This window comes from Fusarium solani (genome assembly GCF_023522795.1).
Source record: "Fusarium solani strain SB1 chromosome Unknown bctg00000004, whole genome shotgun sequence".
Lineage (NCBI taxonomy): Eukaryota > Fungi > Ascomycota > Sordariomycetes > Hypocreales > Nectriaceae > Fusarium > Fusarium solani.
Genome location: NW_027072152.1, coordinates 528,217 through 545,051, shown reverse-complemented (window position 1 = coordinate 545,051; position 16,835 = coordinate 528,217). Strand labels below are relative to the sequence as shown.

Sequence of the window (16,835 nt, the reverse complement as noted above, 5' to 3'; positions counted from 1 at the left end):
GCATGTCTTGGATAATTACTCCGTCTACAATTCTGTAACAACACATATTCAACTGCCGACGACATCTTACAAACCCCACAATTTCTCCAACCTCGATCGTGATTTTCTTCACCACGTGAACACTGAACTTGACTCGTACAACTCCAGCATCACCTAGAAATGACGACATCATCTCATCAATCTTGTTCTTCATTAAAACGTCTATGAACCTGCTGAAAAGACCATGACCAACCTGTTTCTATCCGTTTCGTTTGTTGCTTGGCCCTTACTCCGGTACGCCGTCTTGTGCATATTCATTAGTTTTGCCTCCATCCATCGCCTTCGCTATCCATAATGGATATCAAACCGTCCGCTTCTCCGTGATCGACTCGCCCGATGGCTTTCCGGCGATGAAACCATTATTTCCAGCACCCAGCTCAAATACCTTCTTTCCGCGCAGCCACGTCTCCTTGACGCGCCCGGTAAACTCGTGGCCCTCCCACGGCGAGCAACGGTTCTTCCACCGCATGTCGCCCTGCGTAAACGTCCATTCGTCCGCGTCGTCAAACACGCAAATATCGGCATCCATACCGGCCTTCAAAGCACCCTTACGATGTGAAAGGCCAACCTGCGCAGCCGTTGCCTGGCAGCAGAGACGCACGATGTCGGTGATGCTGGGAGTTTGGGAGAACTCGGCGCGCTTCTTGGCTGCTGTGTGAAGGATCGGAAGTCCGAGTCCTACAGAAGAGATGCCTCCCCATGCAGCAAAGAAGTCGCCGCGGCTCTGCTCCTTGACCTCGTCCTCCTGTTCTACAACAATACCCGAATCCTTGTGTGGCATAGCAGGTCGCTCGCTCTCGAGGTGCTGGGGAAGTAGTTTCAACTGAGGCGTGCAAGGTGAGTGATCCGACACGACGGTTCTGATGCACGAATCCTCGGCCACAAGCTCCTCCCAGAGTCCATCACGGTTCTTGCCCTCTCGGATAGGCGGGCAACACTTGTGTCGAGTGTCACCCTTCTCAATCTCCTCTGCCGTAAGACCAAGGTAGTGGAAGCACGTCTCAGCAGTAATGTTGATTCCAGAAGCGCGAGCCGCCTTGAGAAGAGGAATACACTGCGTCGCCGAGAGATGGACAATGTGGAGATGGAGCGAAGGGGCGATATGCGCCTGACTCAAGATCTCCTCGATGGCATACGTCTCAAACGCAGGAGGCCGAGACTCGAGGAAGGTCTTGTATGCGTTGAGTTCTCCAGTTGGCGCCAGAGGTGCTTCCGAGGACTGGACCGCGTCGCCGACGGATTCGGCGATGGGAGGGATCATCTCGGCGTGGAACATGAGCGTCGTTGGCGTGTCCTTGAGGGTCTCCATGGCGAGGGCGACGTCCTTGGCGGAGATGGCCGGAAATTCGTCAACCTGTGCGAGTCAGTTGTTGTCGCCTCACATTTTCGGTCCTACTTACACCTGACTCGATCAAAAAACCCTTGAAACCTCGAACACCAGCATCCACCAGAGGCCTCAGTTCATCCGCATTACCAGGGATAACACCACCGTAGAAGCCAACATCGACCCAGCACTGGCCTCGGCTGGCCCTGAGCTTCTCCTCAAAGCCATTGAGCGTCGTTGTCGGGGGAATCGCATTCAACGGCATGTCAATCACAGTGGTGACACCACCGCTGGCAGCTGCGCGAGTGCCAGTCCAGAAGCCCTCCCACTCGGTACGGCCAGGCTCGTTCAAGTGAACATGAGCGTCGACGAGACCCGGCAGAAGGAGCTTGGGGCTGTGGTCGACATACTCGGTGCCGGATGGGAAGCTGGAGGAGGGGAGAATCTCAGGGATGACTGAGATGATCTTGCCGGTAACAGGGCTGACAACAACAGTAGCAGGTGTGACAACGAGAGAGTCATCAGGGAGAGTGACGACGACCCGAGAAGAGACGAGGACAGAGACAGGTCCCTCGATCGATTGAAGAGAGTTGGCGGCCGTCATGATGAGTGAATGAGAGTCGAATCAAAGCCAAGAATGGGGGATAAGATAAAGAAGGAAGAAAGAAAGAAGAAGAGAAAAAACACAGTCAGGGAAAGTCAGAAACCCCCTGTCACTTCAACAATCCGGGGAAAACAGGCAAGGTAGCAGTTCTACCTCCCGAGTGTGGAATCGATTCGTCGGGACTTTTTCCTTATCTCTGTCCCTCCGAACGGGAAACTTGGGGCCGGCGGGATGGTGGGGTGGATAAGATAACAACGGCGGCGGTGATATCCAGGAACAACGACTGGTTCTCTCGAGAGAGTTTTCTCTTATCAGACCCCAACAAGATCGGATCAAGAAGTACCGAGGCAGAAGATATAAGGCAGAGCAACGAGTGTTGACGCCTCCAGGAAAAAAGCCACCCCCAGAATCCGGCGATGGCTTCCCCTTCTTATCTTGCGCCGCAAGGACCCCTCCATCGGTATTTTGCGGGGTTTGAACAAGGGAACATGAAAAGAGGCCCTAGCGTTTCTGTTATTCGATCAAAACTGCCCTTCTCCCAATCATTCTCCCCTGTTACGTTCTGAATGGTTCTGAATGGCTTCGTCCAGCAGACACCGAATTCCCGGAATGCCTTTTGCTTATCAGCCATAGCCGGAACCGGCCCACTTACAAAAAAGCTTGGAGAAAAAAAAACCAGGGTCCATCCATCGGACTCGGCCGGGTACCGTTGATAACCGACCAATCAGGGACTCTCACCGCCGGCGGCGTGGTGATTCAATCGAGTAACCATCGAGTAATGAGATGGTCGTCTACGAACCGGATGCTTGCTTGACAGGAATGAGTGCTCGGACGGGGGCATGGCTTTTGCTACGGCGCTATTGAGGCTATTCGGGGTCTACGGAGCGGTCAGGGCTTGGTCGAGGCCAGCTGTTTGATCGGATCAGGTACAGTATTGCATGAGGATTGCTCACGCAGTCAGCAGGGCATCATCCAAAGACCCGTCTAGCTCATGACTTGCATTGGAAAGAGGTTTCTATCGAGTAATACGCTCGGATCGCCGTGTTCCGTTTCGTTCTAGTCTCTCTTCAACTAACAAAGTCACTCCGCGGAGTTGCGCGTTCTCTATCCCTCATGACCACCACCTCGGAAACATCACTTTACAACACCTCAGAATTACTCGATCGAAACCCAAGAGTTGAACACGTCTTTTGTTTGTTTTTTCTCGTACAGAGCAGGATCTAACCACATCCATCCTCAAGCCCCTCCAACCCCGCAACCCGAGCCCTTTTCAACTCTTCGGTATAAGATAGGTGGTCAGTTATATGCGGTTTTATATCGGCAAGTCGTACAAGTACAGGTACAGTTGAGTTCATGCATGCATCACTCGCGTCCTTCGTCTTTCTCTTTGACTTGTAGAATCGTCTCGGTCGAAAGACACCAAAGGCAAAAGGACAAGTATAAGACAAGCAAAAAAAGGACAAACCATTAACCGTTGCTCATCCCAGCCCACCAGTTGACAACCCATCTCATCTCTCTTTTTTGCCGTGTCTCGTCGCAGAAAATAAATAGTGATGTCGTTATTTATACACGGCGGATGACTCTCCATCCGCCTCTTCTCCATGGCCTCCTCACTTCTGACGCTTCAGTGACTTGTGTGCCATCTCGATCAAGCCGTCCTTGGCCTCGCTCTCGGGGAAATCCGCAATCGACGCGATCGCCTTGTCCACGTACTCTTGCGCGAGAGCCCGCGTCTGCTCGATACCGTCGCTCTGGAGCACCAGCTCACGTGCCTAGACACACCCACCGGTTAGCATCGTCTCTCCAATAGCACCCTCGTGAAGGGGGATGTGCAGAAGCGCAAAGCGACGTGATTCGTCAAACAGGACAATCGATGGAAATGCAACCAAGCTTACCCTCTCTACGTCACCCTCCTTCTCAAACTTGCGGCCAACGAGAGCTCCGAGCTCCGGCATCTGCTTCCACGCAAACAGCAGCGGCGCTGTCGCCAAGCCCAGCTCCAGATCCGCCCCCGCAGGTTTTCCCAGGTCCGTCCCGCTCTGCGTGTAGTCCAAAAGGTCGTCCACAAGCTGGAACGCCAGTCCCAAGTTGCGTCCGTACGAATAAGCCGCGTCCACCGTCACGGCGTCCGAGTTGCCCAGCAGAGCCGCCGCCCGACATGACTTGGAGATGAGGGAGGCCGTCTTGAGGTATGTCTTTTGGAGGTAGTAGCTGACTGTTTCCTCGGACCACTTGGGGTTTCGCTCGTCACGCTCCGTGTTCTTGAGCTGCATGAACTCGCCCTCAACGAGGTTGGCGATGACGGTAGCCAACAGTTCGACAACCTCGGGGTTACGGAGACGAGCGAGTGCAACGGATGCCCGGCCGAGCAAAAAGTCACCAGCCAAAACAGCCATCTTGTTGCCAAACTCCAAGTTAGCCGACGGCGAACCTCGTCTCGAGATGGAATGGTCGATAACGTCATCGTGAAGCAGCGAGGCCGTATGGATCAGCTCCGTGATCTCTGCCAACCGCCGCTGGCTGGGGAGAATATCTGAATTGGCCTCGGAAACCTCTGGCTCGACGGCCGAGATCGGCTGGGCTGAAGGGTTTACATCGGCGAGGATCTGGACGGGAGATATCGAGGTGTCAATGCCTCGGCTGGTGGGTGTGGGAGCCGTGGGAGGTGCCTTGGGGCAGAGGTAGGTGGCTCTACTCATGAGAAGAACGATCAAGGGCCTGACGTGCTTGCCCTCGGCCTGGGTGTAGTACTTTGCGGCGCGGTCGAGTGAGGGGTGACCGGATCCCAGAAGCTTGCGGATATTGCCCGTGAGGAACTTCATCTCCTTCGCCACAGTCCGGAGGGGGTCGACATGCATCCTATCCTTTGCAGCCTTCTTGACGACATTGCCCACGACATTGGAGGCGACCTGGACGGCGGCGGCCCAGGCAGAGTCTCTTCGGGAACTGGTGTGAAGGGCGGCTCTGTGTATCCTCGTGGGACCTCGACCGACGGTCAATTGTCTGCACAGCACGCACGCGGGCGCCCTGGCGAGGGGAGAGGCAGTCAAGCCCGTCCTCGTCATCATGGATTGTCTAGCCAAGGCATCGCGCACCACCGAGGCCCCCGGACGGAGCTGCATCGCGGCCGTGTGCGCAAAATCGGGCAGTTATTAATATCGGAAGATGTGGAGGGGGAAACGGTGAAGCTTCGAATTGTATCACCGCATTCGACAAGAGCAATTCGTTTTCCCAAGGAAGTAGTCGTCGGTCGAGTCGCTCGGCAATCGAGGAACCGCGAGGGATATTTTTTTTCTCTCGTCGGTTGGTGGTTTTTTTGGACTTGGTTATTTCTGTTCGACCCGGCGGGACCTGACCTCTAAACTTTTTCCAATCGAGTGAGCGAGAGCCCGCCCACCTCAGCTTCCGCTCTCTGGTTGTGGCTGCTAAGCCCGGGTGTTCGCGGATCCGTCCGGCGAAGCACCCGACGGGGATTGATGGAATGAGGAGTCATGATTGGCCAGATCTTGACCTCGCTACGGGGCCGTTGAGCTAGGCCGTCAGCGGATAAATACGCTGACGCACTGGGTTTTTAGTGACGGAGGTACTGGAGTTGGAGGGATGCCTGCTAGACACATGTTCGTTGCGACGTAGGCATCGACTTGACAACTTTCATTCCAGAGGCTCGCGCTCTCATTCAAGCTGAAATACACATTCTATCCTGTGCGCCTGTTTAAGGAAGAAGCATGGTGTTACTTATGATAACGCCTTCCATCGTGGAGGCCCTGGCGATCAAAGAACCCTCGAATCCAGAAGCTGTCGAAGCTCATCATGACGACAACGAAATCGACGCTCCCTCGCAGAAACCCGATGAGCCATCATTAGACGAACCTGAAGTTGGAAAACCCATATCCCACGGGCAGATTGTCAATCTCTGGAAGAACCTCAAAGCCCAAGGCAACTCATCCTGCACCCTCGAGCAGCTCCTCCGCGGCGCATCCATCTACATCCCACCTCCGCCTCCCAAGCCTGAGCCCGTAAGTTCAAGGTCTTTTATACCAGCACATATGCTAACAGGTGTAGTCCCCTGAATACAAAGCCCTCATGGCCCGTCTACGCCGCGAAGAAGAAGCACGCGCCTACGAACGAATGATCAACCCCGTCCCGCACCTCGAAACCTTCCACAACCGCTTCCCCCACGCCGCATCCGCCTTTGCCGAAGTAAACAAGCCCACCTCTGCCAGGGACACCGGCGATGACGACGATGCCGCGATGAACGAGGTGCACCGGCAAGTGACGCTCATAATCAACTTCCTCATCAGCATAGCAGGTGTGGCGGGCACGCTGTGGATCGCGGCGCGGTGGTGGAGTCTACCGTCGAGGCTGTTTCTCACGTTGGGGGGAAGTATACTTGTTGCTATAGCAGAGGTTGCGGTGTATTCGGGGTATCAGTGGAGGATGGAGGAGGGGAAGAAGAAGGATCGGAAGGTGAGGGAGGTTAAGGAGGTCATCGAGAGTTGGGTTGTGGGTAAGGATGATGCACAAGACGAGAAGACGGTGTTGATTAAGGAGAAGGGAGTGGATGAGAATGATACGGTTAGGAAAAGACGGCCGGGACAAAAGGTCGATATATGATGGGGGATTCAACACAATGCTAGCAATAAGCATATTTTGAGCAGTTGAGGCTGTCCTCCATTGCGCCGTACAAGGTTGTGAGGGTGACACTCAGTACCCAGTAAGCCATTGTTCTGCAGACCTTGTGATTGATCCAATTGGTCTATATTTACTCACGACTGCCCTGCGTCATAACATCTAAACATGGACAAATCATGTATTTCGAGTTCCACAGACTGGGGTGATATCATGGCTCGATCCAAAGTGGGATCGCAGCCATGTGACTACGCGCCAGACGCGACTCGACGCGTCGAGTGGTGGGGCCTTCAACATCCACACCATTGCTCAGTGACAACAACCTTCCCAAGAACTTATACGCGGGGAGGATCAGTTGGATCATTTTCTCTTCAAACACTCATTTTCTGCTTTTAATTATATACCCCGACTATATTGCGCAGGAGCCATATTTGCCTTATTTGGCCCAAACACCAACGGATCTTGTGCGACGCGAGGTTCACGACTCCATTTCATTGGACGAAGCATGGCAGCTCGTCAACAAACAAGACTGTCACAATGTATGCCGATTACTCTGGTTCCCCATGGATAACTTCGAACCTGACCTTTCGTAGGACCAACAGCTCAGTGCCTTCTGCACTGCGAATGCGCGCCAAGCCACTCCGAACATATGGGAAACGGAGTACGACCCGAGAGAACTCGCCCAGGGAACCCAGTCCGAAAAAGCGACGCATCTCGACAGAGGAGACATCTTTGAAGAAACAGGACTTGAAGAATGATGACGCTGAATCATCATCGCTCCCCAAGATTGTGTCGACGGGGAGCAAAGAATCCACGGAACCCACAGCGAGCGATAGCAAATCGGCCAAGGATGTCGTCAAGAAGGGTTCAATATTGAACTTTTTTAAACCTGTTTCTTCGTCATCTTCCACAGTCGCCCCCAGTCCAAAGAGCGACGAGCCACAGCCTGGATCAACACCACCATCCTCACCTCCACAGCCACCCCGGATAGAACCTCGGAGAAAGCCACGAATACTGCGATTCGGGGGCTCATCATTACCCACAACCAACAACGAAGAGATAGAAAGCGATGCTCAGGACGATGAGGAAACCGAAGGAAACCGAGCGAAAGGTAGGGGATCTACGAGATCACCATCGAAGGAGCAGCACACAACAAACACAACCACCACAAAACCAAAGAAGCCAAAACCACAGACCGTCCAAACAACACTCAACATATCCTCTCAAGCACCCTTCTCCGAGTGCAAGGTCTGCAACACGGTCTGGAACCCCCTCTACCCAGACGACGTCAAATACCACACAAAGCAACACGCGGCGGTTTTGCGGGCAAGGAAGAAGAAGGAGAGCGAAGCATTATAGACTGATACGATACCCCCAAAATCTAACGACTAATGAAATATCCACGTTCCCGCGTTCTTCCCTCGATTGCCTGCCTCTATCTCCTCGTCACTCGCAACCATGGTGAATTGTTCCGGCAGATACAGACTTTTGCCGTCGCATACCCGCCACTCGAGCCCAGCCCCGAGCATCCACCTGTCAGAACATTTTTTCTCCCGTTGCCACTTCTCAGCCTGAGCCTGCTCAGTCGGCTTTTTGCGTAGCTTTAGGATATTCAATGACGGATCTTCGAAGCGTAGTCCCTCAGTTCTAAGTTTCGCGTCTAAGCTTTGGTAAAAGTCTTGACTGTGCTCAGCTAAGCCTCTTCGCTTGAACTCTCTGACAGCGGTATAAAACCGTGCTGACGGCGTGGTGTAATATCTGGAGCTGATGACACGATAACTCAGAGGACGGTATACCAACGTGACGTCGGGGATTGAATGTTGACCCTGATCCGGATCCGGGCCCGGGGTTTTGACCCTCTTGAACGGTTCGGGAAATCGACCGGCCTGTACGGCCAGGGTATCGAGGATGGGCATCCCCGCAAGCAACTCTTGGACCCAAGGTATATGGGCGGCGGGGGCATTCTGTGGCAGGCCCGCGGGTATCGAGACGACCACATGCCTGACCCATTTTAGGGTGTCCCTGAAGATATCAGCGTTGACAGGACCCCACGGAATGCCCTTTATCAACTCATACACCCCGAGTGCATAATCTACAGGGCGATGGCTATGAAATTTTCGAGCAGGTGCAGCAGAGTGCGCCCAGAGGATATCCGTCTGCAAGTTACACCGCAAGTAGAATCGCTGCGGTCTACAACCCGCCTTCTCCCAAGCCTCATAGCCGTGCGCAAGGCGCCAGCAATTCCCAAGAACCCAAGTGTTCTTCTCGAGGCGTACTAGATCGGGGTAGTGCCTAAGAACCACAGCTCTAGACTCGTGACAGAGTGCCCCAAGACCCTGGATCGTGAGCTGAGATTCGATTGGGTGGACGGGGAGGGCGTGGTCTGGCCAGGCGGGAACGAAGCTACCTCCCACGACAACCTGCTCGACGAGTGGGCTTCGAGGGTGGTGCGACATGGCGATGCCGAGGGACACACCGAGGATGAGGTATCGTTCTTCGTTGACTGAATTCAGGCAGAGGTTCCAAATCTCCTGCCGGAGCTCGAAGGGAAGTTGGGCGAATGACATGGCGCACGGGTTCTGTAATGAGATATGGTGGTTGAAGCTGAGGGTGATGGTTTCATGATTCTCATTTTTGGGTTAGGTCCAGGTGGTCTTTATATATTCATGACTTCAACTAGGTTTCTGATTCACTTTGTTGGGGCTTCCTTTGATCCGTCAAGAGGAACTGGCTGTTATTCGGTGGCTAAAGCTGCCCACACAGCATAAGACGAGATGTTTTACCTCAGAGTAGGTAAGAAGTCATCATAAGAATACATAAAAGGGATGTAAAGCATTGCCTTTAATTGGGACATCTTTTTCTTATTATTTGATCATATCTGATAGCAATTAGACAAGTATTTTTGCTGTTCTGTTGTCTCTTCGCACAGTCGTGCGAATGCAACTTGGGAGTCAATTGAGAGTGTTGGCCGAAAGGACCGAAACCTAAAGAGAAATGACCAAGTTCCATTAACTGGTTTGGCGGTCTCTCTCGCCCCATGATGAGGTTATTCATCAGCCCCTGCTGCGGGTAGGGCTGAGCACCCGTTCAAAGAAGAACCAATAAGGTCTAGTCTGAACCAACAGCCAACATGACGCATACCGTGGGTCTTTCAGCCAATTCGACACTTGACAGGCGGTCAAAGCCTCGCTTAACATGTTCAGATAATGAAATAGGGTAGCATCGCGTGATCCTTCTGATTCGTCGTGTGCTCAGTATACGCGGTTTGCGGCTGTGCTGGTCGTGATGATTGCCTAGCCACCCCGTGGATGTATCCGCTAAGCGCGAGACGGGGGCGCAGTGCCTCCATTCCAAACTTGGGGTTTCATATTATTACTGCAATCTCAGCCATCAAAGTTGATGCTGGTGCATCTTTTCTCTCGTAATTTACTTCGAAAAATACTTCGACATGCCGCGCAAATCAGGTACGGGATGCATTACTTGTCGCATTCGCCGCGTCAAGTGCGACGAGGCAAAGCCTTCGTGTCAGCGCTGCCTCAACTCCAAGCGCCGGTGCGATGGATATCTCCCTGAGGATTCAACTGTTACACGTCGCCAACTTGCGGAAGCCGCGCGCCAGCTATCCGTCGTCGGGCCTATTTCTCAGGCTCTTTCTCAGTATCCCCGGCACAGGAGCCATTCACCCACGCCGACTAGCATGTCGTTGTTTGACGTGTTTCGGACTCTTACGGCACCGTCGACTGCTTCGTTTATCCCTTCGAGGTTCTGGACGAGGGAGTTGCTTCAGCTGGCGCATAGTGAACCTGCTGTTTGGCATGCTACGCTTGCATTGGGGGCTCTTCATCAACGGCATGAGCTTTTCTGGCAGGGGCATGGACATCACAATAGTCAAGGGCTGATGGACCAGGCGCATCAGAGTTATGCGCGCGCAGTATCTTATGCTCAAGATGTCAAGGACCCGACGAGACTTTTGTCACTAAGTCTTGCACTCTTGTCCATCACCAACATGATGGGACGTTGGTCTGAGAGTCAGGTTCACATTACGGCTGGTCATCGGTTATTGAAGCAGGCTGGTACCGGTGAAGCAACAATGAGTGCGGCTGAGATCCTAACACGACTCGATCTACAAGCCATGACATTTTCCGACTCCAGTGCTCCATATTCTTACGACAACACACCGCGGTCAGTGTACATTGACACCCTGATGCGCCAGGTAGAACGGTTGGAGAGCTATGCGCAGGCGGGCACGGCGCTATTTGGTCTGATGAGGAGGTTCATGCTGTTGGGTGAGACGTTGGTGGCCGACGACGGCGAACAGGGTGAAGAAGTCATCATACAGAGTCTGATGCAGGATATCGCATCGTGGGAGTACAAGATGGCCGACTTTGAGAGGAACCGTGATCCACACAACGCCATAGGAGCCATATCCATCAGGCTGTACCACACGCTGCTTCGCATGTGTATCACTGCGGGAGGCTACGGGCCTGAGGCGCGATGGGACAGGTTGCTTGGATACTTTGAGCGCATCCTCACTCTCGCAGAGTTGCTGTGGTCCAATACGCCAAACACCCACGTGCAATCGCCTCTATCTCTGGAACCAGGTCTGATCGTACCCGTGTTCATGACGTGTCAGCGATGTCGACATCCGTGGCTCAGACGAAGAGGCATTGCGTTTTTGCACAAGATCAAAAGACAGGAGGGTATGTGGTCGAGCGACGGCGCAGCGGTGGTGGCCGAGAAGATCATGGAGGTTGAGGGACAAGTGTATTACACCAGCGACCTCTCAAGGGAGAACTCCCCGTCTCCAATGCAGGTCGAGGAGATGTCCTGGGAAGAATGGGCAACCGGGGACGGACAATTGCCTGCAAAGACAAGTTGGGCTGGTATACCAAGAGTCCCGGAGAAGGGAAGAGTGCGTGATACTCTGGTCATGGTGGAAGCTGAGCAGAAGCGGGTTGACCTGTCGCTGATAATGTCTCCGGGAGAAGATCTTTTAGGCACACTTGGCGAAGTCCGAATGGAGACGGTAACGTTCTAATCGAATCGGAAAAAAAACCTGACCGCTTTTATATCGTTATCGTATCCGTATTGTACTGTGCTTACACAGAGCCTCAAATGCGAAAGGATGACATTTGGGGGTAGGCGTAATCCGCGGAGCCCGAGAGCTAACGGCCCCGTCCGATGTACAAGATCAATTCTCCCCTGGCTAACGGTTGCTGATCTTCCAATCGGAGGGTTGTCCTTGACAATCCGGGTGCCGGATCTGCGGGGGAAAGAGGCCATGGTACGAGCCCGGATCTCGACTTTCCGAAAGCGCCAAGAACCTCGCTACGATGATGCGCAGGTACGATTGTAAAGATCAACAAGACAAGCCAATGTCGATAATACAATAAATAATCAACGGCCAGCCAGGAGACAATCTTTGGATTCAAGCACACCAGTCAGCTCACCTCTTCAATTGACCACTGCAATTGATATCCTGCCGCAATGGAAGACCCCGCATTCATCGTCAACGCCGTCAACGCGAGCGGCAAGGCTCCCTCGCATCCTTACTATCCATTGAACGCTCCCCTCGCGCACTATGCCGCCAACTCACTGTCTTCGCCCGTCCTTGTGGCTACATTTGTCGCTGGATCGTTGGCCATCTTCGCCGTGACGCTGCTGCTTATCCAGCAGTCTGGCCGGACCCTCTCCAAGGTTGCGACGGGTACCACCCTCTGGTTTGCGCTCTGCGGATGCATCCACTTGTTCTTTGAGGGTATGTCGAACTATACTCATCTTTCGCTGATCAAATACTAACCTTTACAGGCTACTTTTCTGTCCACTTTGCCCAGCTCGCCGCTCAGGACCACCTCTTCGCCCAACTCTGGAAGGAGTACTCCCTCTCTGACTCCCGCTACCTCACCCAAGACTCGTTCCTCGTGTGCATGGAGGGCATCACTGCCTTTGCCTGGGGTCCCCTCTCGTTCCTCTTGGCCTGGGCCATCGTCAAGGACCACCCGATCCGATTCCCTCTGCAGCTCATCATCAGTCTGGGCCAGATCTACGGCAACCTCCTCTACTACGGCACCTGCTTCTTCAGCAAGCGCGTCCTCGAGATCGTCTACTGCCGCCCCGAGAGCTTCTACTTCTGGTGGTACTACTTCTTCTGCAACTTTATCTGGATCATGATCCCCGTGCCTCTGCTCATCCAGAGCATTTGGGAGGCTGTCGGGGCTTTTGCCAAGGTCCAGGCTGCTGAGAAGGCCAAGAAGAAGGCTTGAGGAAATAAACTTGAAGGGGAGGACGAGTGAAGGATGATGAAGAATGGGCGAAACATGGGGGGAGAGGCGATGTGCAAGAGTTGATGGCGGCAAGGGGAGTGAGGTCCATGTAAGAAGAAACACGGAAAACGAGAGTTATAGATAAAACTCCGATCACGATAAGGTTTCAAGATCGTTTGACACATTTTCCCGTTCCTGAACTAAACACCCAATCACGACTCAATAAACGACGCATGAATCACTAGATCAGAGTCGGCCAACTCTGCTCGTGGTTCGCCGGTCTTGGCATCTCTAAAAACGGCCTTGACCCGTGCCACGCGTCGCGATTCAGGGTCTGTGAATGGCGGGAATCCGGGCCCAATATTAGATCCGCCTGAATACGAGTTTTCGAGAAGAACAGGACCCCTTTGCAGGGGAAAAGGACGACTTTGAGAAACAGATAAGATACTGAAACAGCACGGACAAGAACGAAACTGGTTTCCCCCTCGTCTCTCGCGAAATGCTTGGCTGATGCGCAGCCAGCCAGTCGCGTCAACCAAGTGACGAGCAGCCATCTTCAAGCTTCTAACCTACCCACCGCAACGTTCAAGATGCAACTCAACATCCCTCCGAGGCTGCTCCGGGTCGTCGCGGGATGCGCCGCAGGGACCCTCGTCCTTGTCCTGACCCTGTCGATCTTGATACAGAAGCGCGATGACCGCAGCGTGGGTTCATTGGATTTGCCCGCGTATTCGGAGAACAGGACTCTGCCTGCTCTGACGGAGCAGAAACCTCACTGGACGACTGAGCAGCTCGAGCCCAAGTTTGCCTACGTGCAGTATGCCACCGATCTGGACTATCTGTGCAATGCTGTGAGCGCAACCGACGATCGAGCCCTAGCGGAGCTTGAGGCGATGGCTTGTTGCGCATTAGACTGACTTTCATAGATTATCAACTTTTCTCAGCTTCGACGATTTGGAGCACGACATGATCTCGTCTTGATCCATCCAAAGGCTTGGGAAGAAGGAGTAAGCTGAACGCTATATGCGACAGATTCATGTCGCTTCATATGCTGGCACTAACATGCCCTAGAACTCCAAGGGAGCCAAGGCCATCGCCAACATTCGTATCAAGCACCCTCACATTCACCTCCGCCCCATGGAGGTCATCTCGACACAAAAGGGCGACTCGACCTGGCGCGACAGCCTGACCAAGTTCCAGGCCTTTGCCCTCACCGAATGGACCCGCGTCCTCGCCTTTGACTCTGACTCTCTGGTGCTGAACAACATGGACCACTACTTCCTGAGTCCTCTGGCCCCCGTCGCCGTGCCCCGCGCGTACTGGCTCAACGAGAAGAGCACCGAGATCGCCAAGCAGGTCCTGGGATCCCACGTGATGCTCATCGAGCCCAACATGGCGCGCTACAAAAAGATCATCAACGAGGCGCTGCAGTCTGGAGATTTTGACATGGAGGTTATCAACCACATGTTCAAGGACTCTGCCATGATCCTCCCCCACCGACGCATTGCCCTCCTAACGGGCGAGTTCCGCTCCAAGGACCACTCCAAGTACATGGCCCCCGATGAGGACGAGGAGTGGAACGCCATGGGCGAGGTGTCGCGGGCTTTCCTCGTGCACTTTAGCGACTGGCCTCTCCCCAAACCCTGGAAGAGCCGCACCAAGAAGCAGTGGGAGAATGCGCTGCCAGATTGCCCGGCTGACGATCGCGAGACGGAGGACAAGCCCAAGTGCGCGGATCGGATGATGTGGTCTGGGTTTTATGAGGATTATGACAGGTTGAAGGGGCAGGAGTGTGGGATTTTGCATGAGTGATGATGGGACTAGCGTGTTGATACCTTTTTGCGCATGAACATGAATTGATCACCTTTTGGCATGACTGAGTGTATGTGCTTCGGGTTCGTCGTGAGCTTACTGGTTCCTTGGGCGATTGCTATTGGATTCCTTGGGCTCCTACTCGAAGAATCCAAGTACCAACCAACATGCTGGGATGCTGAGGGAGTTATCCCTTGGAATGAGAGAACATTGGCCAGTCAACCCCTTATCCCTATCTATCTCCTTTCCATAGGCAGGCAGCTTGGTGTTCCATGGTAGGAGACTCGGGTCAATGCCAATGATGAAATGTTATCTTTTTGCGAAACTGCGCCCGTTATCTCGTTTGAAGGATCATTTTTTTTTTAACAGTTGCGCTGTCACTGTCAGAGCAGCGGGCGCAGTGAAGGTGCACCCCATCGCACTTTCCCTTGCATCTCAAAACCTCATCCTCCATGTCTCAAGCCATGTCTTTCTCCCTGCTTCCCTGAGGCCATGTTTTTTGAGCCTCCCTCGTTCATCTCCAAAAACCCGGCTCCGCTGGCCTCTTCGCAGCGCAGCCTCGAACCGCATGCTGCCGTCCACCATGTCGCGTCTGCTCAGGTTCCTACCGAGCCTTATTTTCCTTTCCATCTTCTTTTGCTTTCTGCTCAACCTTTTCGAGTACGAGTATCCGGACGTGCCTATACCGGATACATGGAGGGACCACCGTGTTGAAGTCCCGGAGAGCGCTGAGCGCCCAGGCGGATACCCGGGGAGTCCTTCTTTCATGGGTGAGGAGAAGCTTGACGCGCAGGATAACGATTATCATGTGAACGCAATTTTGGGTGATGGGAAGCCTAGCGACGGCGAGGAGGGTTCTGTTGACAAGGTCGATATCGACGACAGCGAATTCCATGACGACCCAGTCAACGAGAACGACGAGAATGACGAGAAGGAGGAGGGTGCTACTGAAAGCGCCGACAGCGACATTATCGACTGGTCCCGATTCGCCTACGTCCAATACGTTACTAATGACGTCTACCTCTGCAATTCTCTCATGATCTTCGAGGCACTACAGCGACTTGGCAGCAACGCTGAACGACTGATGATGTATCCTGGCCATATGCTTGCGCCTGATGCCCAAGAGTCGGACACTCATGCGGGACAACTTCTGATCAAGGCTCGTGACGAGTACAAGGTCACATTACGGCCGGTTGAGATCCAGCGCCGTAACGGTAGCGACGGTAAGACATTGGGGCATGGGCATTGTGCTCTATGGTGGAAGTTGGCCTTCTAACTATGTTCTAGTTACCTGGGCCGAATCATTCACTAAACTTCTCGCCTTCAATCAGACCCAATACGATCGTGTAATATCCCTCGACTCAGACGGCGTGGTCCTCCAACTTATGGACGAGCTCTTCCAGCTTCCTCCCTGTCGTGTTGCGATGCCCCGAGCCTACTGGTTCATGAAGGATGACCCTCCCAAGACGACGCTTGCCTCACATGTCATGGTTGTGGAACCTGACAAGGTCGAAATGGAGCGCATATTTCAGAAGATTGAAACCATTGAGAATACCGAGTACGATATGGAAGTTATCAACAGCCTATACCTCGATAGCGCAATGATCATTCCTCACCGACCGTACGGCCTGCTCTCGGCAGAGTTTCGAATGAAGGACCATTCCCAATATCTTGGTTCTAAGAAAGAAGAATGGGATGCTGTCGGGGTCTTGAACGAAGCCAAATATGTGCACTTTTCTGACTGGCCCGTCCCGAAACCATGGGTGCAGGATTCAGCGATGCGACTACAGAAGCAGCCACAGTGTCCGACGGCTGATGGCCAGAGTACCCAGGAGACCTGCGTTGAAAGAGAAATCTGGAACAGGCTCTACACTAATTTCGCAGAGAATCGAAAGGTAAGCAGAATGGCCCTGGTATCGGTTGTTTCACGATTTACTGACATTGTATCACAGAAGATTTGTGAGCAGGTAGGCAAGCCTCAGCGTCGGAAGTGGTTCAACTGGAACCGGCTAGATAGGGTAGAATCGAGATAGACTGCCTAGAAATAAATGAAAGTCGAGGAGAATGAGTTGTCTCGAACCCTCCCCGCCTTTGGATTATTAACTCCCATGGGCCATGCTGGCTAATGGTGAGGCCATGGGATTAGATACAAGGCATGCTCTCA

At 53.4% G+C, this 16,835-nt stretch overlaps 8 protein-coding genes across 8 annotated transcripts; 5 read left to right on the top strand and 3 right to left on the bottom strand.

Annotated features, from left to right (window-relative positions):
* Positions 1 to 340: 340 nt before the first annotated feature.
* On the bottom strand, positions 341 to 1,967 carry MRS44_007245 (uncharacterized protein; the record flags this gene model as incomplete). The annotated part of the gene is made up of 2 exons (XM_046283058.2): positions 341 to 1,393; positions 1,440 to 1,967. 2 exons carry the CDS (start codon positions 1,965 to 1,967, stop codon positions 341 to 343), a joined length of 1,581 nt encoding a protein of 526 aa, XP_046129225.1.
* Positions 1,968 to 3,577: 1,610 nt separating this feature from the next.
* Positions 3,578 to 5,089, bottom strand: MRS44_007244 (uncharacterized protein; the record flags this gene model as incomplete). Its single annotated transcript, XM_046278783.2, has 2 exons — positions 3,578 to 3,739; positions 3,863 to 5,089. The coding sequence occupies 2 exons, from the start codon at positions 5,087 to 5,089 to the stop codon at positions 3,578 to 3,580; spliced, it is 1,389 nt and encodes a 462-aa protein (XP_046129226.2).
* A 615-nt stretch (positions 5,090 to 5,704) lies between these two features.
* Positions 5,705 to 6,581, top strand: MRS44_007243 (uncharacterized protein; the record flags this gene model as incomplete). Its single annotated transcript, XM_046283069.2, has 2 exons — positions 5,705 to 5,983; positions 6,030 to 6,581. 2 exons carry the CDS (start codon positions 5,705 to 5,707, stop codon positions 6,579 to 6,581), a joined length of 831 nt encoding a protein of 276 aa, XP_046129227.2.
* Positions 6,582 to 7,133: 552 nt separating this feature from the next.
* Positions 7,134 to 7,955, top strand: MRS44_007242 (uncharacterized protein; the record flags this gene model as incomplete). The annotated part of the gene is made up of 1 exon (XM_046277029.2): positions 7,134 to 7,955. One exon carries the CDS (start codon positions 7,134 to 7,136, stop codon positions 7,953 to 7,955), a length of 822 nt encoding a protein of 273 aa, XP_046129228.1.
* Positions 7,956 to 7,984: 29 nt separating this feature from the next.
* On the bottom strand, positions 7,985 to 9,163 carry MRS44_007241 (uncharacterized protein; the record flags this gene model as incomplete). The annotated part of the gene is made up of 1 exon (XM_065620457.1): positions 7,985 to 9,163. One exon carries the CDS (start codon positions 9,161 to 9,163, stop codon positions 7,985 to 7,987), a length of 1,179 nt encoding a protein of 392 aa, XP_065476529.1.
* Positions 9,164 to 10,044: 881 nt separating this feature from the next.
* MRS44_007240 (uncharacterized protein) lies at positions 10,045 to 11,634 on the top strand (the record flags this gene model as incomplete). The annotated part of the gene is made up of 1 exon (XM_065620456.1): positions 10,045 to 11,634. The coding sequence occupies one exon, from the start codon at positions 10,045 to 10,047 to the stop codon at positions 11,632 to 11,634; it is 1,590 nt and encodes a 529-aa protein (XP_065476528.1).
* Positions 11,635 to 12,083: 449 nt separating this feature from the next.
* Positions 12,084 to 12,859, top strand: MRS44_007239 (uncharacterized protein; the record flags this gene model as incomplete). The annotated part of the gene is made up of 2 exons (XM_046271250.2): positions 12,084 to 12,354; positions 12,405 to 12,859. 2 exons carry the CDS (start codon positions 12,084 to 12,086, stop codon positions 12,857 to 12,859), a joined length of 726 nt encoding a protein of 241 aa, XP_046129230.2.
* Positions 12,860 to 13,449: 590 nt separating this feature from the next.
* Positions 13,450 to 16,704, top strand: MRS44_007238 (uncharacterized protein; the record flags this gene model as incomplete). Its single annotated transcript, XM_046282232.2, has 6 exons — positions 13,450 to 13,710; positions 13,786 to 13,866; positions 13,931 to 14,586; positions 15,041 to 15,894; positions 15,959 to 16,566; positions 16,624 to 16,704. The coding sequence occupies 6 exons, from the start codon at positions 13,450 to 13,452 to the stop codon at positions 16,702 to 16,704; spliced, it is 2,541 nt and encodes an 846-aa protein (XP_046129232.2).
* Positions 16,705 to 16,835: the final 131 nt, after the last annotated feature.